Source organism: Sapajus apella, unplaced genomic scaffold, assembly GCF_009761245.1.
Source record: "Sapajus apella isolate SASKATOON/1434 unplaced genomic scaffold, GSC_monkey_1.0 scaffold110, whole genome shotgun sequence".
Lineage (NCBI taxonomy): Eukaryota > Metazoa > Chordata > Mammalia > Primates > Cebidae > Sapajus > Sapajus apella.
Window position 1 is genome coordinate 5,102,405 of NW_022437050.1, and position 20,244 is coordinate 5,122,648.

At 49.4% G+C, this 20,244-nt stretch overlaps 1 protein-coding gene and 1 non-coding gene across 2 annotated transcripts in view; both read left to right on the plus strand.

The window, feature by feature from the left end:
* The first annotated feature begins 9,056 nt into the window (after positions 1 to 9,056).
* Positions 9,057 to 20,244, plus strand: part of FOXK1 (forkhead box K1) — a 90,635-nt gene continuing 79,447 nt past the window's right edge. Inside the window, exon 1 of the mRNA XM_032259590.1 lies at positions 9,057 to 9,666. Within this exon, the coding sequence (XP_032115481.1) occupies positions 9,077 to 9,666 (590 nt within the window). The 5' untranslated portion in view covers positions 9,057 to 9,076. The remainder of the gene's footprint in view (positions 9,667 to 20,244) is intronic.
* LOC116537479 lies at positions 16,617 to 16,721 on the plus strand. The gene has a single exon (XR_004263139.1). It is a non-coding gene; the product is annotated as a small nucleolar RNA U13 (small nucleolar RNA).

Here is a 20,244-nt window from a genome sequence, read left to right on the forward strand (position 1 = left end):
GCTCTTGTTGCTGCATGAAATGTTTTCTCCAGATATTTTACTGCCTCTTTAACAATAAGATGAAATAAACTCCCTCTTTAATACAGCCTGAACTTTGCATCATGGTCTTGTGGATAGCTTAGTGCCTTGGAGTTAGTTTTGTTCCTTTTCGTTTCTGCTACCAGCTCCACAGGCTTCTGCTAAGGTAAGAGCCTGGGTATTGTGGGGCTGAAAAGGTTGACTCATTCCTCCTTTGCAAACTTTTTTTTTTTTGAAATGGAGTCTCACTCTGTCACCAGGCTGGAGTGCAATGGTGCAATCTCAGCTCACAGCAACCTCCATCTCCTGGGTTCAAGTGATTCTCCAGCCTTGCCTCCCAAGTAGCTGGGATTACAGGTGCAGAACACCATGCCCACTAATTTTGTATTTCAGTAGAGATGAGGTCTCACCATGTTGGCCAGGCTCACCTCCTCAGCCTTCCAAAGTGCTGGGATTACAGGCATGAGCCACCCAGTCAGGCTGCAGCCTTTTTATTTTTCTTTCTTCTTTTGTTTTTGTTTTGAGACAGAATCTCTTTCTGTCATCCAGGCTGGCGTGCAGTGGTGGATCATAGCTCACTGCAGCCTTGACCTCCCAAGCTCAAGCGATCCTCCCACCTCAGACTCCCCAGTAGCTAGGACAACAGGTGTGCACCACCATGCTTGGCTAATTTTTGTAGTTTTCTGTAGCGATGGCGGTGTCTCACTATGTTGTTCAGGCTGGTCTCCAACTCACAGACTCAAGCAGTCCTCCTGCCTCAGCCTCCCAAAGTGCTGGCGTGAGCCACCAGGCCGGCTTTGCTTCTTTTTTTGCGCGCATGTTTTGTGAGACAGCTTTCACCTGCCCTCTGGACCTGGAGGGAGTGAGAGAGGAATTCAGTTTCTTACATTTTGGTTGGCCAATGCCTTTTCACTGGTCCTTTTTTAACCTTTCCTATAGAAGCTACCAATAAATCCAGTGACTGACTGTGTAAGGAAAAAGAATAGCAAATGATTAAACCCATGTCTGGACTTGCCAAGGTCGCAGTGAGGTGGCCTCGTGGACTCCTTGCGATATTATCGTACAGCTTTTTGCTCTTGGGGAAAACAACACCTAGGTTTGTCAGTTTGTGCACAATTCTTGCCTTCCTTCTTTTCTTCCTTCCTTCCTTCTTCCTTCTCTTTCTTTCTTTTTTTTATTTTCTTTCTTTCGACAGGGTCTCACTCTGTCTCCCAGCCTGGAGTGCAGTGGTGTGACAATCTTGTTGACCACAGTCTCAACCTCCTAGTGATCCTCCAGCCTCCATCCCTCAAGTAGCTGGGATTACAGCCCTGTGCCACCACGCCTGGATACTTTTTTGCATTTTTTTGTAGAGATGGGGTTTCCCCATCTTGCTCAGGCTGGTCTCAAACTCCTGACTTCAAGTAATCTACCCACCTCGGCTTCCCAAAGTGCTGGGATTATAGGCATGAGCCACTGTGCCCAGCCTACAATTCTTTACATTTAATATTGTTAGGCCTGTGGTGCCTGGAGGTACATATATGCCTCTTCTCATTAAACAGATCTGTCATTAAGAAGTCAGAAGTGCCGGGCACGGTGGCTCACGCCTGTAATCCTAGCACTTTGCGAGGCCAAGGCGGGTGGATCACGAGGTCAGAAGTTCAAGACTAGTCTGGCCAACTTGGTGAAACCCCGTCTCCACCAAAAGTACAAAAAAATTAGCTGCGTGAGGTGGCAGGTGCCTGTAATCCCAGTTACTCGGAAGGCTGAGGTAGGAGAATTGCTTGAACCCGGGGTGCGGAGGTTGCAGTGAACCAAGATCACACCACTGCACTCCAGTCTGGGCAACAGAGTGAGACTCCATCTAAAAAAACAAACAAACCAAAAGAAGTCGGAGTCATCTCAGTGAGTCCGAAGCAAGAGATTGTACAAGGAGATTGTATGTAAATTTCTCTTTACATTTGCAGTAAAATACACATAACATAAAATTTAATATCTTAACCACATTTTTTTTTAATCTATCTCCCTTGCTGGAGCGCAGTGGTGCGATCTTGGCTCACTACAAACTCCTCCTCCTAGGTTCAAGCAATTCTCCTGCCTCAACCTCGCGAGTAGCTGGGATTACAGGCGCATACCACCAGGCCTGGCTAATTTTTATATTTTTAGTAGAGACAGGGTTTCACCATGTTGACCAGGCTGGTCTCAAACTCCTGAGCTCAAATGATCTGCCTGCCTTGGCCTCTCAAAGTGCCAGGATTACAGGCGTGACCACCACGCCCGGCCGAATTAACAGTTTTTAAGTGCACAGCTCAGTGGCATCAAGCACATTCACACTGTTGTGCAACCATCACCATCATCCACCTCCAAAAGGTTCTCATCTCCCCAAACAGAAACTCTGTCCCTATTCGACAGTAACTCCTCGTCTCCCCTCTCCCCATCCCCGGCACCCAGCATTCTACTCTCTGTCTCTATGACTCTCACTCCCCAAGGGGCCCCATAGAAGTGGGACCACACAGCATGTGTCTTTCTGTGACCAGCTGATTTCACTGGGCATAACGTCTCCAAAGCTCGTCCCTTCACATGTCACGTGTGTCAGAATTTCCTTCCTTTTCAAGTCTGAATCATGCCCCTCTGGATGTGGCGCCACAGGTGTCAATGCACACTTGGATGGCTTCCACCTTCTGGCTCTCATGAGTAAATAACGCTGCCGTGAGCATGCCAGGCAAGTATCTCTTCAAGATCCTGCTTGTCAGCAGGGCGGAGTGGCTCAGGCCTGTAATCCCAGCACTTTGGGAGGCCGAGGCAGGCTGATCTCTTGAGGTCAGGAGTTCAAGACCAGCCTGGCCAACTTGGTGAAACCCCATCTCTACCAAAAATACAAAAATTAACTGGGTGTAGTGGTGGACACCTGTAATCCCAGCTACTCTGAAGGCTGAAGCAAGAGACTTGCTTGAACCCGGGAGGTGGAGGTTGTGGTGAGCCAAGACCACGGCAGTATACTCCAGCCTGAGTGACAAAGTGAGACTCCATCTAAAACACACACACACACACACACACACACACACACACACACACAGACACACACACACATACACACAAAACCCTGCTTTCAATTTTTTGGGGTGTAAACCCAGAAGTGGAATTCCGCATTGCATCTTATGGGAACTCTAGCTTTATTATTTATTTATTTACCGAGAAAGAGCTTCACTCTTTCACCCAGGCTAGAGTGCAATGGCGCAATCTCAGCTCACTGCAACCTCCATCTCCTGGGTTCAAGCAATTCTCCAGCCTTGCCTCCTGAGTAGCTGGGACGACAGGCGCATGCCACCATGCCTGCTAATTTTGTATTTTAGTAGAGACAGGCTGTCATCATGTTGGCCAGACTGGTCTCAAACTCCTGACCTCAAGTGATCCACCCTCCTCAGCCTTCCAAAGTTCAGGGATCACAGGCATGAGCCACCGAACCAGGCTGCAACCTTTTTCTTTTTCTTCCTTGTTTTGTTTTTGTTTTGAGACAGTATCTCATTCTGTGACCCAGACTGGAGTACAGTGGTATGATCATAGCTCACTGCAGCCTTGACCTCCCAGGCTCAAGCAATCCTCCCACCTCAGACTCCCCAGTAGCTAGGAGTACAGGTGTGTGCCACCATGCTTGGCTAATTTTTGTAGTTTTCTGTAGCGATGGCGGTGTCTCACTATGTTGCCCAGGCTGGTCTCCAACTCATAGACTCAAGCAATCCTCCTACTTCGGCCTCCCAAAGTGCTGGCATGAGCCACCAGGCCGGCTATGCTTCTTTTTTTGCGTGCATGCTTTGTGAGACAGCTTTCACCTGCCCTCTGGACCTGGAGGGAGTGAGAGAGGAATTCAGTTTCTTACATTTTGGTTGGCCAATGCCTTTTTACTGGTCCTTTTTTAACCTTCCCTGTAGAAGCTACCAATATGTGCAGTGACTGACTGCATAAGGAAAAAGGAATGGCAAATGATTAAATCCGTGTCTTGACTTGCCAATGTCACAGTGAGGTGGCCTCACGGACTCTTTGAAGCATTATTACACAGTTTTTTGCTCCTTGGGGAAAACAACACCTAGGTTTGTCAGTTTGTGCACAATTCTTTCTTTCCTTTGTACCTCTATCTTAGATCGTTTTTTTTTTTTTTTTTTAGACAGGGTCTCACTCTCTCCTCCAGCCTGGAGTGCAGTGGTATGATCATCTAGCTCACCGCAGTCTCCACCTCCTGGGCTCTAGTGATTCCCCAGACTCCGTTCCCCAAGTAGCTGGGATTACAGCCCCGCGACACCACACCTGGATAATTTTTTTGCATTTTTCTTATAGAGACAGGACTTCACCATGTGGCGCAGCCTGGTCTAAAACTGACTTGAAGTGATTCACCCACCTCGGCCTCCCAAAGTGCTGTGATTACAGGCATGATCCACCATGCCCAGCCTATAATCCTTTATATATTTTTTTCTTTTTTTGAGACGGAGTCTCGAAAACCCAGGCTGGGGTGCAATGGCAAGATCTCCGCTCACTATAACTCCACCTCTCAGGTTCACATGACTCTCCTGCCTCAGCCTCCCAAGTAGCTGGGCTTACAGGTGCATGCTACCACAACTGGCTAATTTTTTATATTCTTAGCAGAGATGGGGTTTCGCCATGTTGGCCAGATTGGTCCCCAACTCCTGACCTCAAGTGATCCACCCACCTCAGCCTCCCAAAGTGCTGGGATCGTAGGCATAAGCCACGGTGCCCAGCCTACAATTCTTTACATTTAATATTGTTAGGCCTGCTGTGCCTGGAGGTACATAGATGCCTCTTGTCCTGAAATAGATCCCTTATTAAGAAGTCAGAAGTCATCTCAGAGAGTCCGAAGGAAGAGGTTGTATGAGGAGATGGTATGTAAATCTCTCTCTTTACAATTGCAGTAAAATACACATAACATAAAATGTAACATCTTAACCGTTTTTTGGTTTGTTTTTTTTTGAGACGGAGTCTGATTCTCGTCTCTCAGGCTGGAGTGTAGTGGTGCCATCTCAGCTCACTACAACCTCCACTTCCTGGGTTCCAGTAATTCTCCTGCCTCAGCCTTCTGAATAGCTGGGATTACAGGTGCCTGCCACCATGCCCATGTAATTTTTGTGTTTTAGTAGAGACGGGGTTTTGCCAGGCTGGTCTTGAACTCCTGAGCTCAAGTGATCTGCCCGCCTCGGCCTCTGAAAGTGCTGGGATTACAGGCGTGACCACCACGCCCGGCTGAATTAACAGTTTTTAAGTGCACAGCTCAGTGGCATCAAGCACATTCACACTGTTGTGCAACCATTACCATCATCCACCTCCAAAATGTTCTCATCTCCCCAAACAGAAACTCTGTCCCTATTCGACAGTAACTCCTCGTCTCCCCTCTCCCCATCCCCGGCACCCAGCATTCTACTCTCTGTCTCTGTGACTCTCACTGTGTCTTTCTGTGACCAGCTGATTTCACTGGGCATAACGTCCCAAAGCTCATCCCTTCACATGTCACGTGTGTCAGAGTTTCCTTCCTTTCAAGTCTGAATCATGCCCCTCTGGATGTGGCGCCACAGGTGTCAATGCACACTTGGATGGCTTCCACCTTCTGGCTCTCGTGAGTAAATAACGCTGCTGTGAGCATGCCAGGCAAGTATCTCTTCAAGACCCTGCTTGTCAGCCAGGCACGGTGGCTCACGCCTGTAATCCCAACACTTTGGGAGGCCGAGGCAGGCGGATCACCAGAGGTCAGGAGTTCGAGATCAGCCTGGCCAACATGATGAAAACCTGTCTCTACCAAAAATACAAACATTAGCTGGGCATGGTGGCACGCACCTGTAATCCCAGCTACTTTGGAGGCTGAGGCAGGAGAATTGCTTGAACCCGGGAGGCGGGGGTTGCAGTAAGCCAAGATTGTGCCACTGCACTCCAGCCAGGGTGACACAGAGACTCAGTCTCAAAAAAGAAAAAAAGGAAAAAGGCCCTGCTTGCAATTCTTTGGGTGTAAATCTAGAAGTGGAATTCTGCATTGTATCTTATGGGAACTCTAGTTTTTTTTTTTTTTTTTTTGGGGACGGAGTTTCGCGCTTGTTACCCAGGCTGGAGTGCAATGGCGCGATCTCGGCTCACCGCAACCTCCGCCTCCTGGGTTCAAGCAATTCTCCTGCCTCAGCCTCCTGAGTAGCTGGGATTACAGGCACGTGCCACCATGCCCAGCTGATTTTTTGTAGTTTTAGTAGAGACGGGGTTTCACCATGTTGACCAGGATGGTCTCCATCTCTTGACCTCGTGATCCACCCGCCTCGGCCTCCCAAAGTGCTGGGATTACAAGCGTGAGCCACCGCGCCCGGCCGGGAACTCTAGTTTTATTGACTGATTGATTGAGACAGAGCTTCACTCTATCACCCAGGTTCGAGTGCAGTGGTGTGATCTCAGCTCACTGCAACCTCTGCCTTCTGGCTTCAAGCAATTCTCTTGCCTCAGCCTCCCGAGTAGCTTGGAGAGGTGCACACCACCACGCTTGGCTAATTTTTTGTATTTTTGGTAGAGACAGGGTTTCACCCTGTTGGCCAGGCTGGTCTCAAACTCCTGACCTCTGGTGATCTACCCTCCTCAGCCTCTCAAAGTGCTGGGATGACAGATGTGAGCCACTGCCTGCCCGGTCTTGTTTTAACTCTTTGAGGACCCGCATGCTTGTTCCCACAGAGGCTGCCCCATCTTCCATTCCCACCAACAGTGTGTGCATGTAAATGTCTTTGCGGGAGATCAGTACCCACTGCTTCTCTGCACCTCTCTCCTTTTACCTCTCTCTCTAGCTTTCTGAGTGACCTCCAACTGTCACTCTGACCTATTTGCAGCTCAGGATCCCCAGGGCAGCTGGAGTGATTGCATTTCAGATACTGCACGTGGGTGTGCCTGCCGTCTTGCATTTAAAACTTCCCATTGCTCTTGGGATCAGCCCCAGATCCTTATAGGACTCACCTCCGCCCCCTTCCTTCCTTAGCCTAACCTGGTTCAGCTGAATAAGGCCACTGGGTTCCACCTCCAAGGCCCATACTTCCTTCTTTATCACATGCAGTTCCCTGGCTGGGGCACTGCCCTCACAGTCCCACGCCCCTTCCCTCATCGGGCATCCCATAGACCTCAGGGAGGGGCCCCCGACTGTGTTTACCATTCTCCTCCCGCCCCCAATCAAGCAGGTACTCTGGTTCCAGCGCTTGCTCATAATAAGTTCCTTGCCTCCCAAACATTTATCTCTGTTCGCATGCACATATTCAAGACTGAGAGATGAGATTAATACCTATTTCAGCCCCAGATTGGAGCGTGGGTAAGGGAAGCTCCTGCCTTAGACAGATCTAGTCTTCTGTCTACACTTGCACCAATTCCTCACTGGATTTACCACAGCTGTGACTTGATTTTACTTTTACTAGGATGTGTCTTTGATTTATGTCTGTAATTCCCCCTCGACTATCAGCTCCACCAGGGTGCGGACTGTGTCTCCTTTCCCACCCTCAATAATTCATAAATGAGGGAAATATGGAAACTGCACTGCCTTTTTAGGGGAACCTGAATTATCGAAGGAGGACCAGGCTACTGAAGTCCTAAAGGGATCCCAAAGAAGCCCATGTTTGTCACTCCCTGTTTTCAGCTAAGATTTATCTGTGGGGCATTTGTAGCCTTGGTGCCTTGCCTGGGTCTAGAGCATTGAATGAGTGAATGAAGGGCTCCAAAAGGAAAGAGTGGGATAGGCTGGGGGCAGTGGCTCGTGCCTGTAACCCAGCATTTTGGGAGGCTGGGCTGAGGTGGGAGGCTGCTTAAGCCCAGGAGTTGGAGACCAGCCTGGGTAACATAGTGAGACCCCATCACTATAAAAAACTTAAAAAATTAGCTGAGTGTGGTGTCTCATAGCTGTGGTCCACTACTTGGGAGGCCGAGGTGGGAGAATCACCTGAGCCCAGGAGGTCAAGGCTTCAGTGAGCTATGACTGTGCCACTGCACTTCAGCCTGGGTGACAGAGACCCTGTCTCAAAAGAAAAAGAAAAGAAGAAAGAAGAAAAGGGAAGGAAGGGAGGGAAAGAGGGAGGGAGGGAGGGAGGGAGGAAGGAAGGAAGGAAAGAAGGAGGGAGGGAGGGAGGGAAGGAAGGAAGGACAAGAAAGAGAGAGAAAGAGGAAGGAAGGAAGGAAGGAAGGAAGGAAGAGAGGGAGGGAGACAAGGAAGGAGAGACGGAGGGGGAAGGAAGGAAAGAGAGGGGATCAGGGATTCCGGGATTGATCTCAAGTGGTCTTCAGTTAAGTAGAGTATGAGGACCTTTAATCTAAGGGCTTAAGAATGATCAGTCCTGGCATGGTGGCTCACAGGGTGCTTTGGGAGGCCGAGGCAGATGGATTGCTTGAGGCCAGGAGTTCAAGACCAGCCTGGTCAACATAGCAAGACCCTGTCTCTATAAAAAGTAAAAAAAAAAAAAAGAAAAGAAAATAGCTGGGCATGGTGGTACTTGGGAGGCGGAGGCAGGAGGATCACTAGAGCACAGGAAGTGGAAGTTGCAGTGAGCTATGATTGTGCCACTACACTCCAGCCTGGGAGTTAGAGCAAGACCCCATCTCAAAACACAAACATATGTATTACATATAATACTCATATATTTTATCTATGTATGTATGTATCTATCTCACACGTTAGGGTTGGGGGCCCGAGTGGTTGGGCCGGGGAGACTGCTGAGGTCATCCGTCCCTTTCTCCAGTGGCCCAGGCTCAAAAGTTTCCGGCTGGGTATTTCAGGGGTCCCCTGTACCCCCGGATGGAGGAAAGGCGGCTGCGTGCAGCCCCGCGGGCAGGGGGCGAGGCCCGCCAGCCCAGCCAGCCCAGGCCTTGCCCCCGACCCCGAGCTGGCGCGCGCAGCGTGGGCTGCGCTGGGCGGGACCGGCGGGCGCGGCGCGCGGGGGGCTGGGAGGCTCCGCTCCGCGCCGGCGCGATCTGGCCCGGGTTTCCGCGCCCGCCCCGCGCCCCGGCCTCCCCGCCCCCCGCGCCGCCGCCGCTGGTGCCGCCGCCGCCGGAGGCCGCTCGGAGCCGCGCGAACATGGCCGAAGTCGGCGAGGACAGCGGCGCCCGCGCCCTGCTGGCGCTACGCTCTGCGCCCTGCAGCCCTGTGCTGTGCGCCGCGGCCGCCGCCGCCGCCTTCCCTGCGGCCGCGCCCCCGCCGGCCCCCGCGCAGCCCCAGCCCCCGCCCGGGCCGCCGCCACCGCCGCCGCCGCCGCTGCCTCAGAGCGCGATCGCCGGCGCGGGCTCCTCTGCCGGCTCCTCCGGGGGCTCCTCCGGGGGCTCCGGGGACGCCGCGGGCTCTGGGGGTGCCGGGGACGAGGGCGCGGCGCCCGCCCTAGTGGCCGCGGCGGCCGCCTCGGTGCGGCAGAGCCCGGGGCCGGCGCTGGCGCGGCTGGAGGGCCGCGAGTTCGAGTTCCTCATGCGCCAGCCCAGCGTCACCATCGGCCGCAACTCCTCGCAGGGCTCGGTGGACCTAAGCATGGGCCTGTCCAGCTTCATCTCGAGGCGCCACCTGCAGCTCAGCTTCCAGGAGCCGCACTTCTACCTGCGCTGTCTCGGCAAGAACGGCGTCTTCGTGGACGGGGCCTTCCAGCGGCGCGGCGCACCCGCCCTGCAGCTGCCCAAGCAGTGAGTGGCCCCCGCGATCCCCGCCACCCGCACCCAGGGCTCACCCCTGACCTCGATCTCTGCGGCCCTCCCCAGCTCGAACCCCTCCCCGCCCCCGTAACCCCCGACCGGCCTGGATTCCGTGGTCGACCCCGACCCCCGCCTCCTGGGCCTCTGGGGTCACCACGACCACGATTCTTGCGGCCCAGGCCTGAGGCTCCCCCTCCACTTTCCCCGGCCTGGACCCCCTGGTCGCCCCCCAACCCCCACCGACCTAGACCCCCGGGGGTCAACTCGGACCTCCTGTCTTCTGGACCCTTGTGGTCACCCCAGACCCCAATCCCTGCAGCCTGGACTTGGGGATCCTGGTCGCCTCCGACCTCCACCGGCCTGGATTCTGGGTTCAACCCTGGCCCACATCTCTGGGGCCCTGGGGTCACGCCTGACCTCAACTCTCACCGTTCTGTGCTCCTGGAGCTACCCCTACCCCAACCCCAACTGGTTGGGCCTCTGAGGTCACGCCTGACCCAGATCCCTCCTGCCCACGACTCCCACCAGCCTGGACTCCGGGTCATTCTGAACCCCCACCGGCCTGGATCCCTGGGGTCATCTACATCCCCACCCAGTCTAAACACCTGAGGTCAACCAGAACCCCCACTTCCTAGGCACCCCGGGGTCACCCCTGACTGCTAACCCCACAAGCCTGGACTTGAAGGGCCACTCCCACTCCTTTTCCCCACTCCTGTTCCACCCAGCTGAATCAGTGAGGTCACCCTGGACCCCCACCGGCTTGGACTTTAGGGTCACCACAGCCTGGCCTGTTTCTCAGGACCACCCCCTATCTCCACCACCCAGAGCCTCGAGTCACCCTAGTGCCTATCCCTGCCACCCTGGAACCCAGTGGCCATCCTGACCCTGTCTGGCCTGCCCTGGGCCACCCCTACCCCATCCTGTCTGGGTCCTGGGGACCCCAGTGCAGTCACACAGGAGGGTGGGAGATTGTTACTGTGGGAAGTGTGAGGTCCCCAGGAGCTTGGGCTGTGCTGAAGGGACAGAGGCCTGGTGGGGAGGGGCCAGGACACGAACCCCGGGCCTCAGTTTACCTCACCAGTGAGTACTCCTCAGATGGAGTAGCGGGACCAGAGCTCCAATTAGATTCCCGCAGGCCCGAGGTCACCGGGGACAGAGAGACCCAGCTGGGCCTGGATGGCTGCCCAGGCCTGTCGTGCCTTTTCTCAGCATCCCAGGGTCACCTCCCACCCATTCCGGTTCCCTCCTTTCCAGCACCCCACCCTCTGCTCTGCCCCGACCTCAAGGTCTGTTGATCAGGAGAAAGCCTGTTTAATTACTCATTTCCTCTGGAGCCACTTTCTTTTTCTATTTAGTGATTGCCTGTAACTCATCACCCATGTTTATATTTCTTCAATGTGGTTCTTGTTCAAGGATTGTCTGACTGTCTAATTACTCCCTTTTATAAGCGCCTTGAATGGGGTTGGGGAGGGTGGCGGGTCGGGGAGGATTTTTGCTGGGGTAATTTCCAGGACCCAAAGTTTGTGTCTGTAAACTTACAAACCTGTGTCTGTTTGGTTACAAATATGATATTGAATAATTTGAAATGCAACATCAACAATGACTCACTCCCACTTAGGAGTGAGAGGGGAAGTATACCTTCATTTTCCAACCATGCCGAAAGGTGTGCATTTTGGTAGAATCAGAACTCGGGAGATAACAAAGTTGTTCTTTGCCTCAGTTATTACTCTGCTCTCTCTTTTCCATAACCTACACACTCTCTCCATTTGGGGCCATTAATGCATTTCCTGGCCAGTCTCCCCTCTGGTAAGAAAATGACAGGTGGGCTCCCCCAGGACCCCCTTGGAGCCATGCTTTACAAATGCACCTTTATATAATTCAGATTCTCTGAGTGCTTCCATTAAACAGTCTTGTTTTCAGTTTCCCTTCCCAGCCGTGGAAACAGGTACACTCCCGAGTCAGACGCAGCTTTAGTGACTCTTGAAGGAGGCTTTCACAGTATTTTTTTTCTAGCTCAAGGGGAAAAAAATTCGACCTGAGATTGTCACTGAATAGGCCAGTAACAAGTCTGTTATTTATGAAATGTTATCAGTGTATGCAGTCCCTGCACATTTATGCTCCAGGGAGCCCGTGTTCTTAGTGGGTACATTATAGGGCATCGTGGCAGAGCTGTCAGGCTAAACAGATGCCCGCTTGCTGACTTGGTGCATTAGATGTGCGTGAAGTGCTCAGCCCACTGTGCCTGTCTGTTTTTATTTGACTTCACCTGCACATGTGAGCAATATCTATGTAGGCAGCAGTGTAAAATTTACAAGAACAGAGCAGATGTGCAGAAGGAAAACATTAAATGGATGTCCATGTCCACCCACCTAGAGAAGAGCTCTTTGCTGCTGCTGCTTGTTTTGTTGTTGTTGTTGTCGTTTTGAGATGAAGTCTCTTCTGTTACCCAGGCTAGAGTGCAGTGGCGCAATCTTATCTCACTGCAACCTCTACCTCTGAGGTGCAAGCGATTCTTGTGCCTCAGCCTCCTAAGTAACTGAGATTACAGGCGTGCGCCACCACTCGGCTAATTTTTGTATTTTTTAGTAGACACAGGGTTTCACCACGTTGGCCAAGCTGGTTGCAAACTCCTGACCTCAAGTGATCTACGTGCCTCAGCCTCCCAAAGTGCTGGGATTACAGGCGTGAGCCAACTCGCCCAACCGTAAAGCTGTTTGCTTCTGAAAGCTGCCAAAGTCTATCAACAAAAATGTTTAGTTCAAGCAGTTTCATTTTTTTTTTTTTTTTTTTGAGATGGAATCTTGCTCTGTCTCCCAGGCTGGAGCACAGTGGCACGATCTCAGCTCACTGCAAACTGTGCTTCCTGGGTTCAAGCAATTCTCCTGCCTCAGCCTCCTAAGGAGCTGGGACTATAGGCACGCCTGGCTAATTTTTTGTATTTTTAGTAGAGACAGGGTCTCATCGTCTTAGCCAGGATGGTCTGGATCTCCTGACCCCGTGATGTGCCTGCCTCAGCTTCCCTAAGTGCTGGGATTACAGGTGTAAGCCACCAACTCATTTTTAAAAAAAATTTTAGAAAACTTACTCGTAACTAGTCACATATGTTAGAACAGGCTGTCATAAACTTCTTTTCGGTTAAAGATTCTTAAGCCTGGCCAAGTGCGGTAGCTCATGCCTGTAATCCCAGCACTTTGGGAGGCCAAGGTGGGTGGATCACTTGAGGTCAGGAATTCAAGACCACCCTGGCCAATATGGCAAAACTCCATCTCTACAAAAAATACAAAAATTAGCTGGGCATGGCTCACGCCTGTAACCCAGCTACTTGGGAGACTGAGGCAGGAGACTCCCCTAAACCTGAGAGGCAGAGGTTTCAGTGAGCTAAGATCATGCCACTGCACTCCAGCATGGGTGACAGAGCAAGACTCCCTCTCAAACAAACAAAAACAAACAAACACAAAAACCATGATTCTTAACCCTGTTACATTAAAAGTCATTAAGAAATTTTAAGGAATTCAGAGCAAGAAAGTTAGATGCATAAGTTTTTGTCACCCCTGAGTGAGAAATTCATCACCAAATGTCAAGAATTACTGTGTCTGTTTTCTCTTGGGCTTTGGTACCTCTATTGCCATTGCTGTTGGAAGTTGTGAATTTCTTTACTGTAAACTACAAATTCTCTTGCTGCGTTGGAGTGTGATTGCCTTGAGCGTGCTTGGATTTGCTGGGAAGTCCATGTTGTGTTGGTGCTCACACCATTTTCCGAAGCTATGTCGTCCCAGGCCGCCCTCTTCACCTTGGATCAGGTGCATGTAATACACACTCTCTGTACACCTCCCATCCAGGAAGGATACCAGAATTCACCCCTAGTCGTTACTGGAAGTATATAATTCAAAATCTTCAACATTCTTAATTATTGGCGGGAAAAATGGCTTGTGACCCAGCTTAGAGCTGATCTTGGTCTACTGGGTATCTGACGCTGTGTGTGGTGGGTGAGCATGTCGCCAGAGCTCCCAGGCACAGGAGAGTGTGTGTGGATTCTGATTCAGGCTTGCTTGGTGTTGACTTGGAGGCACTGCCTGGGTCTCCGTGGTAGCGTGTCTTCTAAACCATAAGCTCCCTGTGGCTGGGGCCGAGAATTTACAATCTTTCCCCAGAGACCTGGTGCAGGCACTAGCTGGCATTAGGTACACAACAACTGAGTTCTGTTTGTCAAGTGAACAAATTAATGGACTAATGAATTTTCAGCTTCCATAGGAGAAAAATAACATCATTGATTTAGCCTGGTGTCCTAAAAGGACCAGCGAGCATGTCGTGGGGGAATTCAGATAGCCTTCTTCCATTATGGGGAGAGGGGTGTGAGGTGTGTGTGCACATGTGTGTATGCTGTCGTCCTTGATGCCACTTAATTTTTTTTTTTACATAGTGAATGTACCAACTGAATTCTTTTTTTGTTTTTGTTTTTGTTTTGAGACAGAGTCTCATTCTGTCATCCAGGCTGGAGTGCAGGGGCGGGATCTCAGCTCACTACAACCTCTGCTTCCCGAGTTTAAGCAATTCTCCTGCCTCAGCCTCCCAAGTAACTGGGATTACAGGCGTGTACCATCACGCCTGGCTAATTTTTGTATTTTGTTTTTTTTTTTAGTAGAGACAGGGTTTCACCATGTTGGCCAGGCTGGCCTCAAACTCCTGACCTCAGGGGATCCACCGCCTTGGCCTCCCAAAGTGCTGGGATTACAGGTGTGAGCCACAGCACCCTGCCAATTTTGGCTTGATGCCACTTAATTTTGAATTTCAATTACCCAATTCAAAATTCAAAAAATGTGCTTTATTCATGAACCTAAGAGACCCGACCATATCCCATACTTGCTCTCCCCTCTTTTTCTGCAGCCTTTTTCCCCAGTATTTTTATAGTAAATGTAGATTACTTGAATAATTACAGTGAGAACAAGACTTCTGTTTGTGATAACTTTCAGTGGTAAGAGTCATATGGGTATCTTTTTTTCTTTATACTTTTATGTGTTTTCCATATTGTCTGCAGTGAACATGGTTACTTTTTTTTTTATTGTTTTTGAATTTTTTAGAGACAGGTTTTGCCATATTGCCCAGGTTAGTCTGGAACTCCTGGCCTCAAACGATCCTCTCACCTTGGCCTCCTAAAGTGTTGGCATTACAGGCATGAGTCACCATGCCCAGCTGCTTTTTTTTTTTGAGACAGAGTCTTACTCTGTTGCTCACTCTGGAGTACAGTGGCAGGATCTCAGCTTACTGCAACCTCCATCTCCCGGGTTCAAGTGATTCTCCTCCTCAGGCTCCCAAGTAGCTGAGATTACAGGCTCATGCCACCACACCCAGCTAATTCTTTGTATTTTTAGTAGAGATGGGGTTTCACCTTGTTAGCTAGGATGGTCTCGATCTCCTGATCTCATGATCCACCTGCCTCGGCCTCCCAAAGTGCTGGGATTACAGGTTTGAGCCACTGCGCCTGGCCACCCGGCTGCTTTTTAAAAACACACTTTTTTATCATGGTCAGTTTCAAACGTAATGAGCTTCCTTCCACATGCCTGCTGCCAGCGTCAGTAGCTATCGTCTGGTGGCCAGACTTGTGTTATCTTTACCCCCATTCACCTTTCCCCCTCGTCCCAGTTATTTGGAAGCAAATCACAGATGTCATCTTTCTCTGTCTGTAAATATTTCAACCAAAATTTCTAGAAGATAATTCTTTTTTTACAAAAAACTTAACCACAATGTCATTATCACACCTAAAAAATGAATAATAATTTCTTACTGTCCTCAATCAGTCTGCAGGTTTCTCTTACTGTCTGCATGATTATTTCTTTCTTTCTTTCTTTTTTTTTTTTTGAAATGGAGTCTCGCTTTGTCGCTCAGGCTGGAGTACAGTCTCGTGATCTCAGCTCACTGCAACCTCTGCCTTCCGGGTTCAAGTGATTCTCCTGCCTCAGTCTCCTGAGTAGCTGAGAGTACAGGCATGCCCCATCACACCTGGCTAATTTTTGTATTTTTAGTAGAGACAGGGTTTCACCATGTTGGCCAGGCTGGTCTCCAACTCTGGACCTCCAGTGATCTGCCCGCCTCAGCCTCTCAAAGTGCTGGGATTACAGGTGTGAGCCACTGCATCCAGCACCCCCTGCTTTTTTTCTCGTGAGGTCATTTGTCCCATGTAGTTCCCCACACCTGCCTTTACAGATTGGATTCTGGCAGCATCCATTCACTATGTCCCTCCCCCTTGTCATTTCTGTAAATTGGTTACTAGACCCGGGGATTTGATCAGACTCAGGTGTTTTGTTTTGCTTTTCTGCCAGAACTGCCTTATAGGTGGTGGTGTGTGCGGAGGTGAAAATGTCTGGATGTCCCCCATTTGTAACATTAGCAGCTTTTGGTGGTCATTGCCTGGGTCCCTTAATTTGTTCTCACCTGTACTTTTTTTTTTTTTTAGACAGAGTTTCACTCTTGTTGCCAAGGCTGGAGTGCAGTGACACAATCTCAGCTCACTGCAACCTCTGCCTCTGAAGTTCAAACAGTTCTCCTCCCTCAGCCTCCCAAGTAAGTAGCTGGGATTACAGGTGTCCACCACCACACCTGGCTAATTTTTGTATTTTTAGTAGATAGGGGGTTTTGCCATGTTGCCCAGGCCACTCTTGAACTCCTGACCTCAGGTGATCTGCCCACCTCTGCCTCCCAAAGTGCTGGGATTGCAGACGTGAGCCACTGCACCCAGGCACCTGTACTTTTTTGTGGTTCATTTTAGCTGCCAGCTTCGGATACATGGCTGGGTTGTCATGCTCCACCTGCTGAGAGGCATAGTGTGAATGGCAGGTGTTATGGATCACAGCCTCTGCACACGTGCCATGAGAAGAAGTAATTAATTGTAACCACCAAAGCATTTTACTACATAAATGTTTTAGCCCCTTTAAAAACATCCGGAGATCGTTTTGTAGTTCATGAGCATGATGATTGGGTGTTTTCACACGGTGTGTGAAATGTGCCACCCTGGAACGTTGGTACGACGTCGGTACGTTACCTGTCTGACCTGAAAAATTAATTAATAAAACATACGGAAGCCTGTTTCTCATGGCTATTTCCAACTGGTCACTTGAAGAATATCAAATTAGTTTTATACATTGTATAACTATCATACAATTCGTTATAGATTGACATGCCATTATCTTGAAATTAACTGGAAAGTCACCCAGATATAGGGAAGTCAGTAAGCTTGTGCCCAACGCCCCACTATCTGGCATCAAGGGACCGTCATGGCATTCCTCTTCTCCTGGGGTTTTCCCAGCCTTGTCACTGCCCTCCCCCATCCCCTTAGGTGACCCAGTGCCTGGGTCATGCTTGGTTTTGTACTTGGGACAAGAGACTGTCAGATCAGTCTCTTTCCAGTGGGTAGATGTGAAAATTCAGGTGTTGCTGACTGTCTTCTCCATATGAAGGATCAACCTGCAGTGAGAAAGGCAAGGAAGGGCTGTGATTAGGGAGGGTTGGTCTCCTAGTGAAGGAAGCCATGGAGGAGACAAAAGCCTGTCCTGAGACCTGCAGCCCCAGATCTGCACCCAGATCTGCTCTCCAGGGAGGATCTGCTGAAGGAAGGAATGTTCCCGTTGGGTGATGGTTTGAAACAGAGCCGGGGAGAACGGTCACTTCTGCAGAGGCTGGAGGGGAGCTGCTTCCCGCAGGGGGGTGAAGCTTTAGTTTCAGTCCGGTTGTATCTTGATAGTCAAAATACGAAATGCGGCATCTCCAAATAAAGGCTTTATTCTGGTTTTTTGCTAGTTGGCAGTTATTGTGTATCACATATATTTGTTCCAAGTGAGACTGTCAACTTGTTAAAAGTTACTTTAAAAAGGGTTGTGGGCGCGTGGCAAGTACATTGGGTCTGTGTTAAAAATATGAGCCACTTCTAGTATTTGGTTCATGTTGAATTTTTTCAGCTTGCTGCGCATTTAAGAAAACTTATATAGAATGTTAAAAGTCAATCTATGAGAAGGGTGTTATCATGTAGTATTGTTGAACTGAATCTAGAACATCCGCATGAAAGCCTTTGTCATATTGACGGGGAATAGAGTTTGGGGTGCTAAAAGTGTAGAATGTAGTGGTGTTCGTATTTAGTACTTTTGGAAAAGACGCAGCTATGTTTAAAATTATGTGCTGAAATGAAACTAAAGCATTTGATTTGGAGATAGAGTAATTTACGATTTGCTGTTTTTGCATCTTGTGAATGTCAGAGGATAAACTTGCTAAATTAATGACAACCCAAATTGCAGCAATGCCTCATTTCCATAATTACCCTACATTTAAAGCATTTCATATTAAAATGAGAGGATTATATAAAATGCTCTTACTTTGATTTCCTGGAAATAGGCCCCTGCATTGTGACTTGTTGGGCCATCTTGTAGTTAATTTTCATTGCAACTATTACTTTTCATGAGTTTCTAGTTTCCTGGTAAAATGTTGCCGGGTAATTAGAAAGGATGAAAACAGAATGTGCATGTGAGTGTAGTTGGCGAATTTACAAAGCGAAACCAAGAGGGCGTTCGGCATGCTCCCAGGATTTGAGGAACCAGGGTTTAAGAATTTGCCTCACCCAGGCGCGATGGCTCACAACTGTAATCCCAGCACTTTGGGAGGCTGAAGCAGGCGGATCACAAGGTCAAGAGATCAGGACCTTCCCGGCCAACATGGTGAAACCTCGACTCTACTAAAAATACAAAAATTAGCCAAGTGTGGTGGCACGCGCCGGTAATCCCAGCTACTCAGGAGGCTGAGACAGTAGGAATCGCTTAAACCTAGGATGCAGAGGTTTCAGTGAGCCAAGATCAAGTCTAGCCTGGCAACTGAGTGAGACTATGTCTCAAGAAAAAAGAAAGAAAAAGAAAAAAGAACTCACCTCATCCGAGACCCATTTCTACAGTGTTGACGATACATGTTTTCTTCTCGGATGCTGTGAAGATGAGTTTGGGCATGTTTTGCTTTATTTAAACATAACAGTTCTATCATTAAATCATGCACTGCTTGCAAATGCATAGCTTTTCTAAGAATAATTTTCAGGAGATAGACAAACTGATCAATAAACATACAGAATACAGATGGGTTTCTTTTTCTTTTTTTTTTTTTTTGAGACAGAGTCTCACTGTCTCCCAGGCTGGAGTGCAGTGGTGCAATCTGAGCTCACTGCAACCACTGCCTCCTGGGTTCAAGTGATTCTTCTGCCTCCACCTCCCGAGTAGCTGGGATTACAGGCGCCCCAGCTAATTTTTGTATTTTTAGTAGAGACGGGGTTTCACCATGGTGGCCAGGCTGGTTTTGAACTCCTGATCTCAAATGATCCGCCCACCTCAGCCTCCCAAAGTGCTGGGATTATAGGCGTGAGCCACCATGCCTGACCCAGATGAGGATTTTACACATGATTTGATTAAGAAGTATCTGCATTTAACCTTACTGGAGACAGAGGTACAACTGTCTGTTATCTGTGTCCTCAGAGGATGCTGCACTCTGATTATGTTGCTGCCCTGCCTGGAAACCTCAATGGCTCCCATGTATCCAGGGGGGTGAGGCCCTGCCCTTCAGCAGAGACCCTGGTATTTTGAAGTTCCTCCCCTATCTTGTTCCCCTAAGTGTCAAAGGGCATGGTTCTCTTTGGGGGCAGAATGGCTGCTGGATGTTCTCTGCTTAAACCAGCAATTCCCAGATTTGTTTTAGTCTCAGGGCCCTTTTATACTCTGATACTCCTACACATTCCTGGGGACCCCAAAGAGCTTTGGTTTATATGAGCTATGTCTGTTGATGTTGACCATATTAGAAATTAAAATATACATATTTCTTCATCTGCTCAAAAATAGCAATAACTATTTATATACATATATATATATATATGTATGTATGTGTATATATATAAAATTTTTTTTTTGAGACAGAGTCTCACTTTGTTGCCAGGTGCCAGGCTAGAGTGCAGTGTCGCGATCTTGGCTCACTGCAACCTCCGCCTCCAGGATTCAAGCAGTTCTCCTGCCTCCGCCTCCCAAGTAGCTGGGACTACAGGCTCACACCACCACGCCCAGCTAATTTTTGTATTTTTAGTAGAGACGGGGTTTCACCATGTTGGCCAGGATGGTCTCCATCTCTTGACCTCATGATCCGCCCGCCTCGGCCTCCCAAAGTGCTGGGATTACAGGGTTGAGCCACCGCACCCGGCCTCAAAAATATTTTTATTTAAAAAAAAAACTAAATTCTCCCCCCTCAAAAAAATAGACTCAGAGGTTTTTTGGTAGAATCTATCATGTCTGGCTTAATAGAAGGCAGCTGGAATCCATGGCTGCTTCTGCTTTGAGTTGGCTGTGATGTGTGGTTTAGGCTGAAGTACATGGAGACCAGCCAGCCTCCTGCAGATACGTAGTTGGAAAAGGGAGTATTTTAGTAGCCTTTTCAGATACTGTGGATGATCCTTGATCCCTCACTAAAACCTGACAAGGGATAGTTTCTTTTGCTTGTTTGTTTTGTTTTGAGACGGAGTCTTGCTCTGTCACCTGGCTGGAGTGCAGTGGCACCTTCTCG